The sequence below is a fragment of the Varanus komodoensis genome, unplaced genomic scaffold (genome assembly GCF_004798865.1).
Source record: "Varanus komodoensis strain SLA01 unplaced genomic scaffold, ASM479886v1 scaffold16, whole genome shotgun sequence".
NCBI lineage: Eukaryota > Metazoa > Chordata > Lepidosauria > Squamata > Varanidae > Varanus > Varanus komodoensis.
This window is the reverse complement of record NW_025335468.1, coordinates 4,869,194-4,893,028: the sequence shown is the minus strand read 5'-3', so window position 1 is coordinate 4,893,028 and position 23,835 is coordinate 4,869,194. Positions and strand designations below refer to the sequence as shown.

The 23,835-nt window shown below is 46.6% G+C and overlaps 1 protein-coding gene across 1 annotated transcript in view; it reads right to left on the bottom strand.

The window, feature by feature from the left end:
• Window positions 1-23,835, bottom strand: part of EPS8L2 (EPS8 like 2) — a 99,443-nt gene that overhangs the window by 65,328 nt on the left and 10,280 nt on the right. The window contains exons 2-3 of the mRNA XM_044426145.1: window positions 2,860-2,923; window positions 2,016-2,071 (exon numbers count right to left, since the gene is read on the bottom strand). Of these exons, the coding sequence (XP_044282080.1) occupies window positions 2,016-2,071; window positions 2,860-2,903 (100 nt within the window). The 5' untranslated portion in view covers window positions 2,904-2,923. The remainder of the gene's footprint in view (window positions 1-2,015; window positions 2,072-2,859; window positions 2,924-23,835) is intronic.

Below are 23,835 nucleotides of genomic sequence, written 5' to 3'. Positions count from 1 at the left end.
GGGCAGGCAAGGCAGCCACCAGCTGAGGGAAACCTCCAGTCAAAGCAAGTAGCCATGGCCAAGCGGTTCTTCCCATGCAGCCACGGGAGCCAGCATGCCTATAAAAGCATTAATGGCTGCAGGGGATTTAATGCTGCTGCTTGCCTGGAGGAGCCGCCGGCATCTCGAACAGGGCTGCCTGCAAACCAATATCCTTTCCCACATTTAAAAGGACAGAAGCTCTGCTGAAGTTGCACAATATCTAATTAAAGAACATAATCCATTAAACTGCTAATAACAGCAAACATTTCTGCCGTAAGCTGATCTGGGAACTCAGAACAGTTCAGAGAGCCCTGCTTTAACTCCATAATATGCACATTTCCCAGAGGGTCCAGTGCTCAGTTATATTAGCAAAGCTAATATTGCAGAGCCAGTCCTAACCAGTTCAGCCTTGCCTGAAGATAATAGGTAGTATATTCCTGCAAAATCAAGACTTTAGAAATGTATTTCAGTCAAAAATGAGTATGGGGAGAAAAACTTTTTCTTTCTTTTGCTGCTTTGCAAACCAGCAGGTGCGGTAGAATGGAGCAGTTGAGGTGTACACTAGTGGAAAAAGGACTTCTGTTGCAGCTGCGATCTGCAAAGCATCCCAAAGCCATGACAATGTTTGCAAGCAAATAAACAGGAAGGAGTTGTGTGCTGGTACACATGGTGTGTCTGCTCCTGCTTGGCTCCTCCCAGGAGCCCAAGCCATGAAAGAAACAAAAAATGGCTTGCTCTGCATGCGAGGCTGGCTCCAAGATTTTCAGGGCCCTCAGGAGGGAAGGGGCTGCCTCCTTCCTCCACCGTGGCCCCCGCTACTCCTGCCCCTTGTCCTCTGCCTCATCATTGCCGCAAACAGAGACTCAGCCAGTGAGCAGGCTGGGCATCTCCTCCTCCTCCTCCGCCTCCTCCGCCTCACCACCTCCGCTGCCTGGGCCAGACTGAATGGCAGCGCAGGGGCTGGTTGCAGTGCTGAGGAGGACAAGCAAGTCCAGGGAGTACTTGCCAGTGGCCCCCTGCTGCAGGCTGGATCCTTGGCAGGAGCCCAACCATTCTGACCCCGAGACCCAGGGTCTGACCCAGGTCTGTGAGACAAGCATTCCCAGCAAGCCCCATGTCCATATATGCACTGGGTTTCCCCGCTCTTCCCTTGCAGGCATGGCACTCTCTGAAGTCTCTGTGCTCCAGGGGTCACTGGCTGGGCTGTGCGTGTGCCCTTCTCGGTAGAGGGGGCCTCCCAAGCCTGTGGCATCCACCAATCTGACCTCCTGAGCCCTTTGGATCACCATCACTGCTGATGCAGCGAGTGGGCCAGGACTCCTTCGCTCGTGTTGCTGGGTGCTGAAGGGGAGGACCCCACAGAAGAGGCAAAGGGAGGGCAGGAGTACCAAAGGGGGTCGGAAGCCCCATCACAGGCACTTCCTGCAGTTCTCAGGCCAACCATGAGAGCAGACATGTTTTGGAAGAGATGGGAGGGGACTCGAGAGGAGGGACTCAGGAGCCATTGTCTTGCCGAGTCCCAGACCCAACCACAAGGTGTTGGGAAAGATGAACTACCCGGTTAAAGGGCTTGCTGGCTCTGCCAGTGGGAGGCACCCTGATGGTGGAGGAATGGAAAAGGTGATTGGTGGGTCGCTTCCAGTTTGGGTTCAACTAGCATTCATGAGCAGAGGCTCTTGTCCAGCTTGCTAGGGGGCCTCTGGAGTTGCATTGCCTTATTAGCTGCGATGTGCCAGTCAAGATCTGCATTGCAAAGAACTAAGTGGACTCTCAAAGCCTAGAGCCTAGGGAAAGTCCAGCTCATGAGAGCTGGCCTTCATGTGAACATCGGCGTTTACCCACCACACTTCCGGCGCCCATAATTCCTTAGAAGCACCAGCAAGAGACGATGCTTCATCACATAATGAAGTCAGATCCCAGACAGACTGCTGGCTCTAGAATTCTATACTTTGGCAGATGTCATTGACATAAATGTTTCCATCCTGGGAACTTACCGTATAAATCTTTCGCGCTCAATTTACCAGCTCCATTTGCCTTGCCCATGCTGCCACTGGGAAAAGAGAAAGGCACAATCAAGACCAAGTCAAGATTTTTCTTTCACTGAGTTCATGGTGATAATAGTCTTTTAAACACTCATGTGCGACACAGACTGATAGAGTCCCGGGCAAGGTTTGGACACGACACCCTCCATCTTCCTCATACCATGAGATCACCAACAGCTCTTGCATGCTTCTTTGCATTCCCACAGCTGCACCCTACCAATCCCCACCCGTCAAGTAAATAATTATACCTGAGACTGGTCTATAAACCCTATACCTGCAAAAGACCATCCATGTCTTTCCATTTATTCACCAAGTTTAGCAGATTTTCTGCCTGTTTTTATGTCCCATATCATAGCAATCCGAGCCAGTTTAAAGCAGAATATAAGAACAAGTAGAACTCATAAATGTATTGGTATTTCAGGCTCCCTGACTCCCATTAATTCTCCACTCTTAGCCAGCTGCTGATAGTAGCTTAGGGGCTTCTGACCTGGGGGCATTACAAGAACAGTATTGGGCATGCTCATCAGGAATACAGCACCCTAAACGAACAGGTGGACTGTGAGCAATGACAGCTCTCAGCATCCCCTCCCAGCCTCTGAAAAGCTGTCGCCCCTATACTGCCTTAGGGTGCGCTCCCCCAATCTAGTCTCCTCTGGATATATTGGACTGCACCCCCATCCTTCCCAGCTAGCACGGCCAAGCACCCTCTGTTCAACGCACCCATGACTGCACAGCCCTGAGAAAGCTCCTTTCAGGAGTTTGCTTGCTTGTTTGATCAGAGAGCAAGAATGCTTACTTTGCAGAGCCAGGGCAGCTGCTCAAAGATCCTTTCTGGCTCATACTGCTTCCGCGGCATGCACCTGCAACAGACGGGCATGGGTTAGTCAAGAACTTACAGCTGACCCACTTATTTGCTTGGCTACGCAGTCTACTATACCCCTGCCCTTCCTCCAGCAGATAATACCAGCAGCGATGTGATTTGGTGAGTGGCTACAACTGGCTAAGTCCAGAAACACTCTTGTCTGACCTGCAGGGACTTTCTGAAATACTGTCATGGGGTTGCTGGGGAAATGGCAACAACAGTGGGGTCACCTTGAAGTGGTGCTTTGGGATCTGAATAGAAAAGTGAAATGGGCCGGAATTACAGGCTGGCATTTGTTAAGTAGCCCAAGATGCCCTGGCGCAGTGGCTGAGAATACTTAGAATACATGAAGCAGTTTGGAGAAAGAGTTTCGTTCTGCCTCCCTTTCCCACAGAGAAGGGATGGCTCTTGAAATGCACAGATAGAACAGAAGCACCTTTTTCTCCACATTCACACAGTCCAATCGTCCATACTCATATGTATGCTATTGTTTTTGCATTGTCTCAAACCAGCTGTGACAACTAGCCATGGTTTGTTATCTACAAAATAAAAATAAAAAAAATAAAAAATGAGGAGAATCCATGGTTTGTGGCTGGACTGTGAACTGTGGATTCTTTGATGTTAACAAACCATGGTTTGCTGTCAAGATGGGTTCAGACAACATGGCAACTCATGTTTCTGTAACAACCCATGGTTCAGTGACAATCCACACTCAACCCTTGAGTGTGGGATACTGCATTGTGTGAACCTATCTCCTTCTTTCTACTGGATAGACAGCATGAGACAGAGAGAGGCACAGAACTGAGCTACAGCTGAAGAAAAATCTGCAGGATGAATAGCAGTTCATTTGCTATTTGCATGAATGCCGTACAGTGTGCTGCTATCTTTGTAAAATAAACCCAAAATTAGAAAAATGTCCTAGTCTCCTAAGGGATTTTTCCTTCCAAAGTTCAATGAGTGCTGCCCTTCGAATGTCACGTCACCCAGGGAAGTAGATTCTCTCTCTCTCTCATTCTCTCTCTCTCTCTCTCTCTCTCTCTCTCTCTCTCTCTCTCTCTCATCTCACATAGAGAGAAGATATAGCAAGAATTACTGATATATTCTAAAAATACAGCAGCAATATAGCCAAGGAATCAGAAACAAGGTTTAAAGTAAATAAAGCAATTTCAGTTGATTGTTGTTTTCAGTTATCTTTCTCTTAAGCCCCTGGATGAGAAAGTGTTCTAATCTTAGGGCTGGTTCAGGTATTCTAGCTCTGAAGGCAAGTATTTCATCATCATACTTACACAGAGCGAAGGCAGCACACCCCAAATCAAATGTGTGCATATTGGCTGCACCGTTCCCCCATTCCTAGTATAGACCCAGCACAGGGTGAACTAGCTGGAAGCTGGAAGCCAAGATTTCACAGGCACTTTCCTGCGATTACAGTGCCCAAAACAAGGATGGCTGTGAATGGCAGCACGTCGGCACACAACTCCTTCCTCTCTCTAGACCACCTGCCTTGATAGTTTTTCATGCAGGACTAGCAGTCTTCCTGAGGACTGAAATGCATGTGATTTTTGTTGAGTTTACAATGATTCTGAAAACTGTCTCTATGAAATTTAGTTGCGTTTGAGGGGAGAAAGGGGTGTGCCTCAAACTGAAGCTAATCAGTGTCTCATTTTAAAAGGAAGCAAGAGTTGGACAGCTAGCTGTCAGCACTTTCACTTCTTTTGAAAAAGATGGCTCGCATTTTTCCATGAATTATGATCTCGCCCCTGCACCTCTTAAAAAGCTTCAAGTGAAAAAAAGCCACAGAGAGCCAAAAATAGCCCTTGATCACAGTGGGAGGAAAGCGAGAACTTGGGCCTGTCATGGAGACCCTGGAGGACAAGGAGGAAGGAGACAGGGGCCAGGGAGGGACCAGGGAGGGACCCTGAAAGGGAGGTGGGCAAGGGATATGTCTGGCACACTGTGAGCTGTTTGCTTAGTGCCTGAGTTGGTTCTTGTGACTTGTGACCTGCCCAATAAATGCCTCATGTAGAAAACCGGAAGTCTGGGTACAGAGAAATCCTTCTTTCAGAGATGACACAAAGGTCGCATGAGAGAACTTTCACAGCCTGTGGTTCTCCCACTGCAATCTTTGTCATGGTCGTGGTCATGGTCGTCATCATCATCATCATCATCCACCCATGCACGGCTTTTAAATATCTGCAAACCCTCAAGAGAACAGCGGTACAAAAGCAACAAATGTGTACAGCACGGTGAAAATAATTTGCCTTTCCTACTTTATCCTCTCCAACCTAAAATGCAGCAGAAAAGGACAGACGGCTCCAGTCTATAATTTATGCTAGAAACAGATGCCAAACTGCCTGCACCTGCAAGACAAGACCTTGCTCTTTTTGAAGTTGCCGAATGAATTTAGGTTTGAGAAAACTGACACCCTCCCCCAATGAATGGAAATAAACAATTAATTATTTAAAAAGAAACTGAGGGAAAAAATAAAGCCAGAAACATCAAATGGGATTGCTTATTTGGGTGATGCATGCTTTTAAAAGTTACATCAGATTATAAACACAGCCAGAACACAACTATATTGAGCAAAGTAAGGTACGAATTTTGCCTTCAGGCCGGCCACCCAGATTCTCAAGTTTTTACCTTTGGCATTTTTTTTTGCCCTTCCATAGTCTACAGAAGCAGCATGGTGGCCATTTCTAAAAAAAAGCAAGGAAGATTGGCATGGCCATTGCTACAAAACATGTTTCCTTGGAAGTCACTCCCATTCAATTTCAGGAGCCTTTCAGATTTTATTTATTTATTTATTTTGAGTGCTTGTATGCCACCCCATTCGCATAAGCCTCGGGGCGGCTTCCAACAAATAAATAACAATATACAAAAATATACAGAATTGGAAACATCCCGGAGTTAGATAAAAGCAATAAATAATTTAACCATCAATTAAAATAACATTTAAATAAAAATATTTTTAAAAAAATAAAAATAAAATAAAACATTTAAATAAAAAAAAAATCAGAGATTTAGACACAGCCTTGATGTTAAAACAGCCTGAAGGGCACTGAGACAGTTGATACATGAACCTACACATCCAAAATAAATATTTTCACCCTGGTGCGAGGTTAGAACCAAGGAAATTAATATAGTCTGTTTAGAAGTTTAGCAGCACTTGTGAAAGGGACCTCGGGATACTGGTTGACTGCAGGCTAAACATGAGTCAGCAGTGAGATGCGGTGGTCAAGAGGGCGAATGCCACCCTTGGTTGCATAGCCAGAAGTGTGGTTTCTAGATCAAGAGAGGTATTACTACCACTCTACATGACTCTGGTGCGCCGCAATTGGAGTAATGTGTTCAGTTTTGGGCCCCTCATTACAGAAAGGATATAGCCAGGTTGGAGTCAGTGCAGTGCAGGGCCACAAGGTTGGTGGCTGGTTTGCAGGGGATGCTGTATGAGGCGAGACTGAGGGAACTGGGTCTCTTCAGCCTGGAGAAGAGGAGACTCAGAGGGGATCTGTTGGCGACATACAGGTATGTGAGGGGATGTCACATGGAGATGGGTAGAGACCTGTTCTCCCCTGCAGAGGAAGGCAGGACACGCTCCAAAGCTCAGGGAGCCAAGGTTCCATTTGGATGCCAGGAAGCACTTCCTGACAGTCAGGACCCCGAGGGTGTGGAATGGGCTTCCACAAGAGGTCGTTCAGGCCCCATTGGTGCGGGTGTTCAAGGATAGGCTGGACGTCCACATGGTGGGCATGTCGTGAGCGGAGCCGGCTGGTGCCAGAGGTCAGACTAGATGGCCCGGGAGACCCCTTCTGGCTTGCTCTGTTTCTATGTTTCTATGAATGTCAAACTTGGTAGACTGGCCAGCTTTTTAAAAGAAATTATGTGTTTCCTTCTTCCAAAGAGTTTTTAGTGGAGCCATCCTGGCATGTGTCAATGTTTGAGAAATGGAGGAAATCTGCGGGTGCAGCAGTCACCACATCCATTGCCCTCTCTTTATGCCATGAGCATGGCTGAGGGGGCTGCTTCTCCTCTCCCCACTTTCACTGATGTCTCCACCTGCCCCACCACATCCCATCTCTTCCTGTCCTGCTGGTGGAACATATCACCTGTGGAACATCTACACCAGCCAAGTGTCCTCTGCTTTGTGTGTGGACTTCCAGTGCCAAAGATTTTCCCCTGCCCATGTAGTTCTGTCCCAGCTGAACCAGCATCTGGTCCTCAGCTGCCTTTCCTTTGGCGCTTGGATTCCACTGAGGGCCTTGCAGGAGCCTTGTGGAACACCAGGCTGAAAGCGAGCCTACAGAACTGCTCTAGGGAAGAGCTGAGCGGCACTGGTGGCGGCGGCAGAGGCAGCAACACAGCGCCAGGAGAAGCTTATGCAGTTTCATGACTGCCATGTTGGTATTTGGAGGAAAGCCTTCTTCTTCTTTGACTCATTTTCAGCCACACAGGATATCCTTCCTGATATTATACTATCAAAGCAGGTTTCAAATGTTTAAAAATGAAACTGGAAATGCCACCAAAGCAGGCCTGTAGCCAGGGGCCTAATGGTATACCAAATGTGTAGGAGGGCATTGTACACTGATGCCATATGCATATCTACATGTGTGTGTGTGCATACATATATTTCTATTTCATATCTGATACATTTACACTAACCCCTAGAATCTACAACCATTTAAGCCAAAGTCCATCAGTTCATCAGCTTTATAGACAGAGCCTTTTTAGTGTTGGCCCCATATTTCTGGCACACTCTCATGAAGGAAGCACCTGTGGCTCCTTCTTTGTTAACTTATAAGCAGACCTTTATATTGTTTCTGTTTCAATCTGTATTTTACTAAAAATAAAGTATGTTCTAATTGTGTAATTGGATTATTTGAGATGTATTTCATGAAACGGTTTCACATCATTTAATCATGTTTACAGGCTGGCTTTGGGAAGGGTGTCTTTGGCCAGAAAGGTGGCATAGATAAGCAAACACATACAGTATATACCACATTGACTACACCCATGATATGAGAAGATGCAACCAACGCTTTCCATCTCTCTGCTTACCAAAGAGCAGTGGGTGGGGGGCTGCCAATGGGGAGAGCAGGAATCCAGGATCAAAGCATCCCCTTTCCACTTAGGATATTTCCACTCACGGGCGTGTCGGTAGATCACAGAGCTCAGCTCCCACCCAGAGCTCATTCAAGATTAAGGTCATTTGCTGAAGCATGTGCAGTCTTCCTGCTGACAGGACTGCTCCATTATGGAGCACCAGCCTCCGTCTCCTTGGCTATCGTGTTATCAATGCACCCCATCTCCGGGCACTGCTCTTTGCCTGCTCTGTGGGCATGGCCATTTCCCCACATTTCAGAGGAGGAGTGTGGATGCTTTGAAATGAAAGTGAATGCATTAAGATAGGTAAGGTGCAATGTCTCAATCCATTCACTTGCAATACAAGATGACGACAATGATGGCAATATAATGATAATGAGGAAGTAATGGCAATTATTACATTGCATTCTTGCAAGGAACTCACAATGGCTTACATAATTCTCCTCTACTTCACTTTCATTCTCACAACAAACCCGTGAGGTAGGTTTGGCTGCGAGCGCGTGACTGGCCCAGAGTCACCCCATGAGCTCCAGGGCTGCCTGGGGACGAGAACTCGGGTCTCCCAGCTCCAGTCCATCACACCTCACTGGCTGTCCCAGCATGGCTGGCTGGGGCATGCTGGGAGTGCTGGGGCTTTTTTCTGCCCAGAGATGCACAGGTGTGTGCCTTCGCCTTCACCATGGCCACCTGCCTCTGTTATTTCCCCGCCGGCATTTGCATCCCTGGTGAGCGCCTCCGTGTGCAATTCACCGAACTCTAAGCTGCCTTCTTCGTTTGTGGCACACATGGCAGTTTGTACCATGTGAGAACTACTTTGCACACTCTAGAAATCCTCTGTTGTGAACCCTGGGGGAGTAATTTTTAATGAATAGTTTTAATTATTATTAAATAAAATATTAAATAATGATGATGATTATGATGATGTTGATAAATATGAGGGTAGGCAACCCTGTGCCCTCCAGGTGTTACACCTTCCCCACCATGATAACTTGTATTGCATTTAATTATAAAATATTTCTAAATGTGTCTCTATCCTTATAAATTAGCATGTGCAAATTTGATACAAAGCCCCACACCCTCTTCCTCCCTACCCTCCCTCTTTGGTGATGCATGCCCTTTTCTTTAGGCAATGCAGAATTAGCGACCTTAGTTTTCATATGGGTCTATTTATTTGTAAAGTGCAAATAGGGCGGCCTAAAGGGGAAAAGGAGCACATGGACTTGGTGGGGGCTGAATCTTCCCTCTGCCCCTCTTCCCCCCCACCCCAACACACATGCACATGCATGTGTACACACAAATATATCTCCCCCAGCTGGGCTCTAATACTAGAAATGAGCCCGTTTGGGAGAAAAGCAGCAGGAGAGAGAGCTGGAAGGACAGGATGCGGCACCTCTGTCCATGGGCCTGCCCTCCCTCTTGGCTGGGACAGACCCATGTCTGGATCTGCTCCCATCTGTGGACCAAACCTTAGAAAGCACCGAACTGACCTCTGCAGAAAACCACAGGTGGCTATTACTGCCAGTGGGGCTGGAAGCAACACCCGGTTCTAGCGCTCCGTAGAAAGGGCGGCATTCATCATTCAGAGGCAAGGAGGAGCATTTCTCGAGCCCCAGCCAACAAATAGGAACTTGGACATCATACATGGAAAAAGGGCGGATGTTGTGAAACCTTGAAACAGCACACCTTGTTCTTGAGCATAAATGTTTCACATTGCAGGCATTCAGCAGAAGACAAACATGAAGCTGAAAAATATGCTGCCTTACTAACTCGAGAGACACCAGATGCAGGCAGCCAACGCCCTGCGCTTCACTCAAGGAACATGCAGGTCGGAGCACGATGAGGGGCCTGGAGAAAGGCTGGCCAAGGCAGACGCAGCGCCTCTGATCCCAAGGGGACTGTGAAGAGATGGCTGCCAACGCTTTCATGTCAAGCACACCCCCAGGGCCTGGCACGGCCCCCTCCCAGCGGTGACTGGGAAGCAGAACGAAAACACGACAGGCTGCCTTGCTGGAACACATGACGCACCCCCCCTAACCCAGCTTCCTGTTTGCAGCCATCCAGCCTTCCCCAGTCTGGTGCCTTTCAGATGTGTTTGACTACAAGTGTCTGGGGATGATGGGAGCTATAGTCCAACATGTCTGGAGGGCAGGCTGGAGAAGGCTGCAGTAGGCAGGGCCTGGGCTCGCCAAGTTAAACTCGCTGCCTCAGGGCTTCTTGAGTGCACTGAAAGGAGCAGCAAGGGGAGAGTCCTAGGGCTGGCTAACACCCACCCACCCCGCCATGGCGTGGGAAAAGCCACTGGAGGTTGCAGAGGGGACTCTGCCCCTGGAGGGCCCCTGGCGCTGTTCCTCCCGGGCCAGCTGAGGCCAGGAAGATGGGAGGCCATCTTCAGGACAGGCACTGCAGGGAGCATGCAGGGGAGTGTGAGGCACTCCTGGCCTCTGCCAAACTTAGGCTCCGCTCCTGAGCATGGGGGAGACAGCTGGACTCATCTGCCTAAATGGCTTGTAGGGCGAGGGGCGCATGGAGGCCATCTTGCCCCCACGCTCAGTGGGATAGCCATAGCCTTCCGAATTTGCACTTTAAGTGGCACCTTAAGTATCTTTAACTTCTTTCAACTTTCTACAGCTTGTTTGGATATTAACCATGAAAGTGAAAGTCATCGCTCCAAAGTATGTTTCCTTTCCAACTGCAGGCTTGATCTTGTTTGTTCTCAGTACAAATCAGCAGAACACAGCCTTACTTGGCTAGGTTCTACAATTCTACAGAAGCCGCATCACTCGGCAATACTGCCAAACCGACCAAAGTGGCCCCTTGCCCAGGGCACTCTCTATGCCAGTGCCAGCCTTGCATGGGGAACTCAAAATCAGGAAGTTATGGCAATTCCTGTTTATCCCTCAGATCAGGTATTCCGAGAAACACTCATGGACTGGGTATGCACAGCATGGCAACCCACAATGGTTGCCATGTGGGTTGATGATGATGCTTGCTGTGTCATGTTAAGCCAGACTGATTTCCCCAGGGTGGCTTGCGCATGGGCAATACACCACCCAACAACCCATAGCTATTCAAACCTGGACAACAAATTTTGAATATGGTAAGCCGTCCTGAGATCTTGTATAATAGGACAACATAACAAAAGCTTTTAATAAATAAAATAAAATAAATCAGTGGAATGGAGAATCAGCTAAAAAGGGCAAAATCCCATTGATGCTCTTGCCATGCAGCTCCATGGCAAAAACTGGCTGTCAAGCAGCTAAATCCCCCACCAGCAAAATTTGGTTACATGTGACAGCTGTCAAAATGTTGACCTGTCAGATGTAACAGACAGTGTGAGGGATCTTTACCTGTGAAGAAGGATTTGGGGATGATTTAAACATACACAGACGCATGTCCCTGTCCAAATCCCCCAGTTCCTACTCAATTTCCCCTTCTTAGAAGGACTCAAACTTTTGGAAAAAGTAAGGGAGTACATTTTTTGTTCTTTCCTGAGAATGTAGAGACTCAAGACAAGGTGCAAAATGTGCACCATTGTGGGAACTGAAGAGATGGCTGCAAATGAGGATCTTGGTGTAAAGGAAGTTTAAATCTCAACCCTCCAACACACACCCCTTTTTACAGCTAATATTGAACACACCTTTGATTACACCTGACAGCTCATGCTCTGACAGCTGTTGGATGGTACTAAATGTGTGTGTTGCTGTTATGGTTTTTTGTTTTTGGTTTTTTGTCCTCTGTAAGCCGTCCAGGGACTTTTAGTAATGGGACAGCATAGGAAAACTTTAAATAAATGAATAAATACATACATACATGCATTGTGTGTGTGTGTGGGGGGGGGATTTGCCTGCTGCCTCTGAGGAGCAATGCCAGTGTAGGTACCAGCTAGACTTGGCGCATGTGAGCACACACTGTGCACTCAAGCCTTCTCATCCACAAGCCCATGCAACTGCAGGTGTTCACAGTTGTGCAAGTGTGGTTATTTTTTTAAATCAATGGAGGTCACTAATTTTCTGCACAGGAAAAATACCATTGTTTATTTGCTGGGTGGATCTGCATGATGATGTGCCAAGCTGCTCATTGTCTTTCTGTGAAGAAGAATGGTTGTATTTTCAGGGATTATCTTTCTGCTCACATTGCCATAATAAAGGCTACCGCTCACCTGCCATGTGGCCACAGCCACTGGAAGGGAGCTTTCTTCATCATTATGACTGGAGGCAGACAGCACATCCCAAATCTTCTGAACCACGGTTTGGAGAACTGAGCACGTGCCATGGACTTACACCCTCCCCTACATTTCCCTCTCACCTGCACCTTCTTTACAGATTCTCTTCACTTTCTGGGTTTACATAACAATATCTTTTGACATATCAGACCAACTACGGCTAGTGCTAACCATATTTGCTTTCAGACAACAAATGATGCATTTCACTTTCTGCGCAGCTCATTCGTTTTTTGTGTGAAGTCTACACATGTCATTACCATGTAACTCCAAGACAGAGCTGGAATGGATTTGCACACTAGGATTTAGAAGTAATCCAGACTGAGGCTGACTGCAGTTTGTCTGATGGGACAGAATGCCAAAGGATGATGTAGAAAATGGACTAGGAAGAGCATGAGAAGAGGGGGGAAATGGGGAGAAGGGAACATCTAAACCTTAGGCTCGTTTCAGATTCTCCAAGGTCTCACAGAAGGATAAGGAAGTGATGTGTGAATTTGGTCTGTCAGTGGGGAAGCATTTTATGCAATGGCAAGCCAGAGGGCATTCTTGCAGGCCTGAGTTGCTCTGAGCTTGCTAGGGCATGTGCTTAATCCATCTTGCTGAGCATCTTCTGCCAGTGTTAAAAGGGAAACAAGCCAGAAACATAAGAACAGAAGAAAAGCCATGCTGGATCAGACCAAAGGACCATCTAGTCCAGCATGCTGCACACACAGTGGCAAGCCAGCTGCCCACAGGATCCCTCAAGCGGGGTGGGTGCAAGACCTCCTCTTGTACCAAGCTCCTCAGCAACTGGTGTATGCAGGCAGGCCACCGCTGGTGAAGGAGGCAGCACAGAAACACTCCCTGCCTATGTGTAAAATGTGACCAAATGAGCCAGACGTTTCTGTGTCTTCTGCACCATCCCTCCCCTTCTCTAACCCAAATCCTCTTGGTGACCCTGCAAAAGCAGCCACCAGATAAGCAGACTAAGTGGGGCAGCCAAGGCCTGGCTTGATGAGAGAGGATGTGGTATGAAGAAATATCAAGGGTGAACGTTTTCTTTTTAAATATGCTATATTTGTTTGTTTGTTTCTCAGACACTGTCTTTGCCCCTGAGGGAGTATCATAGAGTTGAGGGGAGCTATTTAGCCCCCTGAGTCCAGACCGCTGTTCAGTACAAGGCATCCATGACCAAAGGCTTCTCAGCCTTGCTCTGAATGCCCCAACATTGCAGAGTCAAGCCCCGCCCACCAGGGAACTGGTTCCATTTCAGCTGAAATCTGCCTTCCTGTAACATAAGCCTGTTATCTCATGCATATCCCCTGCAGCCTTGGATGGCAGAGGACAGGTTGTGGCTTTCTTCTGCCTGGAGACCTTTTAGGTGCTTGAAAAGCATGATCTGATCCTGCCTCAGGCCACCTTCCACAAGGCGGAAAAATAGCCACTTCCTTCAATCCTCCCAACTTGGCCTTCATGCTTTATACATGAATACCAACCATCAGATGTTAGTATGATTTTTAGTATGTGAACACAATTCTTTTAGAAATAAATCAAGCAAAAAGGGTTCATAGAAAAGAAAATTGTTGCAGGTTTCCTGCTATAAAATGATCACCCATTTAATTACCTGGACCTAGGGAATGAACAATTATGTTGAATGAGTAAGACTTACAGGTAATTCTTACAAACACCATGTTCACAATTTACTACTGGCTGGCATGGGATAAGCCATTGCAGCAAATCTTCTTTGTTAAATATTTAACACATTTTAAGCCATGCCACTGATAGGCCTGTAAACACACAGACATGGCTTCTGGGTCATGTCTTTACTGAGCAACACAAGCTGAAATGCATTTACCACATAGCTACAGTCTCTGTTGGAAGCTTTACGTGCAATTTCAGGAATTAAAGATGAGAACAAAAACAGCTGAGCTCACTGATCTGTGCAAGGAATATCTGCTAGTGACAAACCTGTAGTAGTTTCATCATATTTTAATAACAGGTGGGGTGATACCCAAGAACCAAACTCTATGCATATATATTTGTTTTAATTAATACTTATACATTAATTAATATCATGAAATAGCAATCACAAATAAGTCAACATTTATCTTCCTTCCATTCATCAGACACGCCAGGGCTTTTTTTATTTGGCAAAAATAACTGTAAAATGTATATCAGCTAATATTGTGAAGGGTGGGTGTATCCAATAAATGATTGTATATTGAATATCACCATAAGTTAGGAAATGTTAATGTTTGCTTGACAAACATTAGAAATGCAGGAATTTGCTGGCTTCAGTGAATTTGTTGAATGGCTAGCATGATGCCCACAAAATGCTGAAAAAGTGTAGAGGGTTATTCTCCGACAGCCAGTGTGGTGTAGTGGCAAGAATGCTGGACTGTGACTTGGGAGATCTGAGTTCTAGTTCCCACTTGGCCATAAAGCTCACTGGGTGACTTTGGGCCAGTCATTGACTCTCAGTCTAACCTACCTTACAGGGTTGTTGTTCTGAGGATAAATGGAGAAGAGAAGCTTGTAAGTCGTTCTGAGTTCCTTGCAAGAGAAAGAAACTTGGGGTATTTATAATATAATATAATATAATGTATCTGCCTTTCATTTTACTGCATCTCACAGAATCCACAGCAAGCCCCTCCTAGCTACTCATTTTCCCTCACTTGTTTTATACCTTTCACAGGCTTGGTTTGCACATGGTGCTAAACCATGGTTTATTGAACTCGTGGTTTGTTGCCCTTTCTAGGAGTTGTCTGGCAGACTATTAAATAAAGTGTTACTGGTTTTCTTAATCTCCAAGTTGCTTGTTTCCCACTTCTTTGGCCTCCTCCCTGCCCCATCGCAAATTCCACTGTGGAACAGTAGTACCGGCATTTGGAACAGCTGCTCCTGCCTGCTGCCTCTGTTACCTGGTGGAAGAAGCAGCTCCAGGCCTATGGGTTAGACAACCCAGAGTTCACAGCCCATCAACAAAGCACGGATACTCTTTCTGGATTCTTCATAGTTAAGTAACCCATAGATAAACCAGCTTTCAGATCCCCCTTGCCGTCTCTCCTCTTGGATTAGGAGAAACCCTGCTGTATAGAACCTCACTGATAAATGGGATTGTGAAAGCAGCAGTCAGGATTTAAGAAAACACACTGCGGTATTGTGGGGGTTTTCTTGGGGCTGCGCTGCACAGGAATTCCTATTTCCTCGGCCTGCTTCACAGCACTACACCAGATGCTCATTTCAGATCTGCAGTATTCTTGTATAGGCATTTGGAATATGTGGATCGAAATAGAGAGCTGACAAACAGATGCAATAGTGCAAGTGTGGCATTTTATTTATTATATTTATATCCCCCCTTTTCCCTTCAAATAACTCAAGGCAGCTCACATAATCTTTCACCTCTTAATCTCATTTTCACAACAACCTTGTGAGGTAGGTTAGGCTGAGATTCTGTGACTGGCCCCAAAGTCACCCAGTAAACTTTGTGGCCAAATGGGGACCAGAACCTGGATCTCCTGGAGCCCAGTCCAAAGCTCTCACCACTATGCTACACTGTGCTATTTTTTTAAAAATAGCACTGAAGTGGAAGAGTCCACACGTTTGTCATCCAGATCAGTGGCAGAAACTTTGCATCTCCATCTGCTTCCTCCATCCTTATAAGCCTTTTGCTATGCCTGCAGCTTCCTTGGCCTGCTCCCAGGGTCATGTCCGCCTTCCCCAACTGGCGCCCTCCAGATATGCCAGCATCCCCCAGACATGCTGGCTGAGGCAATGCTGCCAGTACAGCTGTAAGGCACCAAATTGGGGAAGGGCGTTTCATGGGTTAGGGCTGTGTCCATCCAAGGAACAAGTGGAAGGTTCCACCAGCCACGGCTTCAGAGGGAGGTAACGAAATAGCTGAACAACCAAACCTATATTGCTTTGGGCATGAAGAAAACATTATGAAATCCTTTCCAAGGTGTTACTGGCTTATTCCCAAGCAGGCTGAGGAGCGTCAAGTTGTTTTTTCCAAGCAGACGTAAGTGACTCATGCCACACACCATCCCGATTTGGCATTTCATCTACAGAGGCTTTCCATTCCAGGGAATTAGAGTGAGTTCTTATGTAAAGTAGCTTTGTTTACTTTTTCTCGGGCTTCCAAGGAGATCTGCATAAAGTTACCTGCTTTTTGGCCTGCTCAGCCTCGGAGGGCCAGGTTTTCCAGACTTGTTCATAACGGACACCTCCTGCTCCCCTTTGGAAATTCAACCTAGCCAACAGAATGTTCTTAAAAGGGGAGTAGGTGAAAACATGGGGCCAGCAGCTCATGCATTGTGATGAGCTGACGCCAGGCTGGCTGTTCAGTGAACTGCTCCTTCTGGGCCAAGGGGAGGGACTCGATCTAGCAGAAGGGAGGGAGAGAGGCGATGATCACAGGTTTCCCCATCCTCCTGCAGCCCCTCCCCACCTCCCCACACACTGCTACGGTCCCCAGCCCTTTGAAGCCGCTTTGCAGGGGACCACGGGAGGGAAAAGGAATCCGTGGACATGACTTTCCCCACTTATCTCCAGGGCGGTTGTGATCATCGGTCATGCCGCTTGGGCTGATGGGAGCTGGATCGGGCTGACGGGGATGCCAGGGTGGGGATGGGATGGGTGCTTGAGGAAGCCTGCCAAAACCTTTAGTACAGGAACCAAGCTGCAGACTGAGTAGTATTTGCATGGGTGCTTTCCTGCTACACTCCTACCTCTGGTTCCCTTTATACCTTTACGTGAGATTACTCAGATTCTGCTTCATGAAAGCTTCTCTCATAATAGATTTGTTAGTCCTTAAGGTGCCACATGATTCTTTTATTTGGTTGGGGTGGGGTGGGGGTTGCTGCAAGACAGACTAAGACGGCTATCCCTCTAGTGAGTGAGGGGGAGGGAGGGATCAATTCTTATCTTTCACCCAACTTTCAAACCAGACATCTGTTCAATGTACTCTAACAGATGTATAGATATTGGCTATTTGTGTCATTTCCTGTGTGTGTACATGTGTTTTGATACACTAAAATAGAACAAAAGAATGGCAACTGTTGTGAATGAAGGCAACCCAAAAATGCTAAGGAGCACATATCTGGTACAGTTAAACCACTGTAGTCTACAAGTGGTATACAAGAACCATATATACTTTTTATTATAAAATGTAATATGAAATTAATACAATTCTATACTACCTAAAGGCTAATAAATATTAAAATGAGAACCAACAGCTGCAAAAAAAAAAGAAAAAAAAAAGAAGATAATCTTAACCCATGGGTTAAATAAACTATTGTGGCTTCTTGAACTGTGGTGTGTTGAGATATATGACCCTAACCATGCTAACAAACTAAAACTTGTCAGCTACAAACAAGACAGAAAGGGAACACATGATTTGTTGTTGGGTTGTGAACCATGGGTTCTTTTCATCACAGGTTGTTCTCATCACAGGTTGTTCTTATATGTGAACTCCAAACCATGGGTTGTTTTTGGGTACAGAAGTAGCAGGAAGAAGTGGTAAAAAGAAAAACTAAAAACAAGACCTCAGACTCTATCTGCTCTACATGCCAGTTCTATAGCACTGCAAAAACATTTGCGATATGGTAACGGGTACAAAGGACGAGGAAACAAATAATCAACAGATTTGGAAAACACTCCATGGTTTCTTTTGATTGTTTGCTAAACAAACCCTGGGTAGGGCAACAAACCATGGGTTAGCATTATCTGTGAACCAGCTCACAGTGTTGGAATGAAAGACACTGAATTCAAAATTCCTGGAGAGGTAAATGTCAGCAAAAAGAAATGGAATTAGGTAAGTATAAAGAAAGTAACATACTGACAAGAAAAACAAAGCAGTGAAAAGTAACATGGTCATCCAGGAATATCTCTTTGTGAAGCTTTATCAGATGCTGCCATAATAAATGCTACTGTTTTAGTTCTTTCCAAGAAAGGTCCATCATATACAGAAAAGCCAGTAGATTAGCAGTTGACACCTGTTAGCTTCTACTCAACTTGCCAGATGTTTAAATTTATTTCCATCTTGCAGTGACTTGCAGGGTACATTGTGTATTTTTTCAGTATGTGGACTACAAAATAGCAAACTCTTGCTCCAGTGCCTGTATTTTTCTGTGGAATTGGTGGTTGATATAGATTTTTCTGTGGTTGATACAGATTTTTTTTCTGTGGAAGCCAAGCCAGGAAGAGGATGAACATTCAGAAGTCTTGTAATATGTGCTTGAGAGAAACTAGTAGTGATAGTAACTGCCTAGTTACTAGTAACTATCCAGAGCAATCCATGAAAAATGGGAGAATAGCTCAGTTTGAATCAACCTGGGAGAGGAGGAAACACTGGTGTCACAGGGCATTAAAATGTTCCTGAAAGCCACCACGGTTAGTCATGTCAGCTGGGTGGGAAGGCCACATTTGGGTTTGCATGACATGACAGCTGGCCGAGGCTTGTCTGTCGCCCACCACCGTGTCATACAAACCCTGTCAATTAGACATCATAAAATATGGCTCTGAACGTTCTATATTGAAAATGCTAATGGCTAGCCTCAGGTCCCACCAGTCCTGTCTTGGGAGTGCTTGCTCACATCCTGTCTCTGTGTGTATGAATGTATTTTTGGATATTTGTTAACAATGCATATTGAGCTGTAACTTAGCACACCGGCGTCAGCTAGGATAGGAGTGGCACTGGAGCAAAACAAACAGGCGGTGCTTTGACTAGTCTGGAGGCTGGTCTAGCAGATGGACATTCTGTGGCTGGTGTTCTAGACCACAGGCTGGGCAACAGCTCTGAGAGCCCGGCATGGAGCTGTGTGCCAAGCAGCACTGATGGCTCACGGAAGAGCACAGGGTGGGGCCTTACCCTGAGCCAGGCCATGGCTCCCTCTGGCCCAGTACTGTCAACACTGACTGGCAGAAGCAGCTCTCCAGGAGTTCAGCGGGAGGATGTCCACCTGGAGAAGCTGAACCGCAGACGTTCTGGATGTGACGCCAGGACTGTACCACTTGCACTGCGGCCCCTCTGCTAAGCAGCTTCTGCAGCAATCTGCCCAGGAGGGTGCTGTCCCAGTCCGGGGCTGTCAGTTGCATGAGAGACTGCAAGGGACTGATAAAATAGGCCCAGCCCAAGCATGCTGCTGGTGGTTAACTCTGGGCTTGGACAAGAACCTTATCTTGTGCGAGACTGCACCTTTCATGTGCCACAGCTGGTGCGAACGGGCAAAACAGCACATCCAAATGCATGGGCGGCATAGACATCAGTGGCTTGGGCACTCCACATGCCTCAGATCCCTGGCTGAGTTCGTTTTGCCAGCGGGCAGGTGCTTGCAGGTGACTTGGGGGTTGAGCGTTAGGGGCCTGAGAAGTAATACTTCTGTCAAAGAAGCAGGGCAGATGCACTAGAAACACCAGCGGGTCTGCTCACTGCACAGGCCTCCCTGGTGGTTCCCTGGGACTGATGCCTGTGCAGAGACTACTCAGAGGAGAGCCTCTCCAAGGCATTCCCTGCCTATGGATGCCAGGTGGGCACCAAGGTGGCTTTGCTTTGGCACTTGCTGGAAAACTGAGCCAGCCTTCCTGGGCCAAGCAGCCATGGCTTGACCGGCAGAATTTGACTTCAATGGTTTGAATTCTGTATTTCAATAATGATTTCCCTTTCCACTCAGGTATTTTACTGGAGGCAGAGCAGTATATTAATTGTAAGGAAATGTGCAGATATAATTCATTACTTATTGTATTTTTGCACCAACTTTGCCAATGTGACCAAGGCGGCTTACAAAACACGGACATCAAGTCCACAATCAAATGAAATCACTGTAAAAAATTCAGGCAACATTTAAAAGCCGTAACAGCAACAACCAGCTCTCAACCAGTACCAGAGAAAACTCATGCAAAGGAAGGGAGAAGCCTGGGAAAGAATCCTTTTTTAAACGAAACACTCAGTCGGGCTGGAATAACCCACCCAGGGCAGCCACAAAAGCCTTTAATCACTGTAAAAATGTGTAAAAGGGTGTAGCTGCACAGCTAGTTCGACCTCCCTTCCTCGCTTTCCCGCCCGCAGTATTTGGTGAGGAGAAAAATGGGATGGCGACTGGGCAGGTTTCCTGCCTTTCTGAGCTTGGTGACAGGGAGAGCAGCCCATAGCAGTGCCAGTGCAGGTTCAGATGGCAGCGACGGCAGGTTTCAGAAGCCTGCAGGCCGGACAAAGCAAGTGTGGCTTTGCAGGTCTCCTAAGCTCCGCAGCCAGCCTTACAATCCCTGGCTTGAATCCTAACGTTATGCTTCTGTCCCTGGACGGAGAGCTGCACAGAAGGCTCCTTCTGCTCATGGAAGGCCTCCTTCTGTGAGGGCAAACTCTTCTTCCTGAAACAGAAGCTTCTTTCTCCTGGGAGCAGAACAAAAAGTTAGGAGCCAGGCTGTATAATTGATTGACTGACTGACTGACTGACTGACTGACTGGTTTTTAAAAATTACCACCTTTCAGGAACAACATTGTAGAGATCTTGTGTTCCGTAACCTTGGCAATGGGGTTATAGCCACCAGCAGAGAATGAAGAGTACATGAGTATTTCCACTCATTTATTTGGGATCATATATTATTATGCCATGGTATGGGAGATGTGTATTTATTTAAAGGTATGGGATGGGATGTGTGTAGTTTATTAATTTTAGAACACTGTCTGCTTAAACTGATTATCTCGGTTGTGTCTCATCCATCTCTTTCCTAAATTAGCCTTTCTCTAGTTGGTAAGTACATGAATCACTTTCATTCCAACAGCCCGACATTCCTTTCACTTAGGCAACTATAAAACTAAAAAAGCCAAATGAACCATTTATTTCCCCAACATCTCAGGCCACATAAAATTAAGGATGGCACTTGACACAATTCTATGAATATACAGACAGAATAAAAGTCTTACAATTCCCAGCATCCCCCCACCAGAATACCTCTAGATATTTAAATTTTTAAATTTCAGAGCCAACAAAGCTCCGTATGAATTTCAGGGGTTACATATTTACTTATGGAAATAATTTATTAGCTACCTTTCCAGTGCTCAAGGCAGTGTGCAAGAGCACGGAAATGGATAAAACAAATACACACTCCACAGTATTCCGTATGCAACTATATTTGCAGAACTCATTCTTAGACCAAGTAACTACTGCACTGTACTAAAATAATTGAACACTAAATTGTCAGCAATGAGATTCCGCGAGGCACCATTATAACCAGATGCTCTGATCAAGCACAGGTGATCCTGGGCTGCAAATGGGAATCGTGTAGCTCACCCTTCCAGTTGCTGTCCTGAATGGGTAAAAGACATCATCCGTGTGCAAGCTGAATCCAGCAACTGGCGGAGCCCGGCTCTGACAAGCACCATGCCACAGATCCCTTGGAGTAGAAAAAGTGTATCCCAGCCACGTTCCTTTGCATGCCATTTTTCATTGTAAGGACCAAGCAGGGCCATAGTGGGTGAGGCAAACCCTATGCTAACCTGGCACAAAGCAGTAGACCCCATAAAGGGAGATGATTTGTGCACAGCCGCATGATTCTCCTCCTCCTCCTCTTCACTTTACCCTCACAACAACCTTGTGAGGTAGGTTAGGCTGAGAACCTGTGCCTGCTTCCAAGTCACTCAGTGCGCTTCATTGCCTAGTGAGGGTTAGAACTAGATCTTCTGAGATGCAGGCCAACACACACAGGCCACATATTATTCAAATCACAGGGAAAGTTGAATACCCAGTTTGATATTCTTGCACGCCTGAACCCTAGAACCTCTCCCACCTCTCAGATGCAACCTCCCATTCCTACCCTGTAAAATCTAGCTTAATAGGGCTCAGGCTACCATGGCATCAATTCATCATCTTGGCTTAGAGCTAAATTTCTAGCTAGTTGCAATCTTTGCTTATTTTCATCCCAAACAACTTTAGAAGCTGCACAGCTTCCATACCATTTTTTTAAAGCTCTGCAGACAATTACAGGATGGGTGGAGTGAAAATGGCAGATGTGAGGTGACTACAGAAAAAGTACATGCATGTTAAGAAAACGTTGACTTGGGAGAGATGGGTGCATGATAAAGAGGGACGTGGCCCATTTTGAATCAAAATGGACTATTTTTTAAATATCACATTTTATCCTTCCTTTTTTTCCTCTTGCAAGGAACCCAACAGACCTCCTTCTCTCCATTTTATCCACCCAACAACCTTGGGAGGTAGGGCTGAGAACAACAACCCTGAAGCAGGTTAGTGGCAAAAGGGGCAACTGCTATTTTGAGATGCATTAACAGAAGCATGTGAAGTACTAGTCCCACTACACTCCGCACTAGTCAGACCTCACCTGGAGGACTGGGTCCAGGCACCAAAGTCTCAAAAAGATGCAGAAAAGCTAGAAAGGGTACAGAGGAGAGCAACAAGGACAACTCAGGGACTGGAGGCAAAGCCCTGTGAGGAAAGATTGAGAGAACTGGGCATGTTCAGCCTCAGGAAGAGAAGACTGAGGGGAGATAGAATAGCGCTCCACAAGTACCTGAAAGGCTGCCCCAAAGAGGAAGGGTGGACAAGAACTGTTCATGTTTATTCCAGAGTGCAGGGCACGGAATAATGGATTTAAGTTAAAAGAAACCAGATTTAGACTAGATAGCAGGACAAATTTCCTCACTGTCAGAGCAGTAGGACAGTGGACCCTATTACCTAGAGAAGTTGTGGGCTCTCCCTCGCTGGAAACATTCAAAGAGTGTCTGGATGGTCATCTAAATAGGACGGTGTATCTTAAGGTCCTGCAACAGCAGGGGCTTGGACCCAGTGGCCTTTTGGCCTTTTCCAACTCTGCTGTTCTATGATGCTGTGAGAGGCAGTGACTGCCCAAAGTCACCAGTGAGCTCCATGGCTAAGTGGCAACTGAAAGCAGGATCTCACAGGCCCCCCAGTCCAGCACGCTTGCTCTGCCCTGCTGCCAGCATCCTGTACTTTGGACGGACGCAGAGGAAATGAGATCAGAATTAGTGCTTCCAACAGCACACTTTCATAATAAAATTTGCAGTGGGAGAGCTGAGCTGGTGGGAGACATGGCGCTACCTGTTCCAGAGCTTCAGTCTCAGCTGTTGGGTGGTACAGGAATGACAGTTTTGTTAATTTTGTTGTTGCCTCCGTTTGTAGAATTCTGTCAGACAGATGCTGGGCCCTGAAGTATGCAGACATCCTTTTTTCCAATCTAACTAACACTCCAGTGATTAATTCTGAAATGTACGAGCTCATCATGATAGTTCTGAAGTGGATGCCCTCCAGATGGCCGTCCCTTCTTGTGGCCTTCCAGATGTTTAGTGTACAACTCCCAGTAGCCCTTGCCTGGATAGCCAGAGGGGAGGACCGATGGGAGTTGCAGGTCAAAACATCTGGAAGGGCACAAGCTGGACACATGTCTCAGGAGGGTCTAAAATGGGGGCTCTAAATGTTGGGGGTCCATAGGCACGTTGGGGAATTTGAGGAACTGCTGTGGGCACCAGCACAAAACGTTTAAGAAGTGAGTCATCACATCTCCATCTACCCTCTCGTGCCTGTGGATCTCAGACTACATCTTACTCAGCAAGGCCGGGTTTCATTTCTGCCGCAACA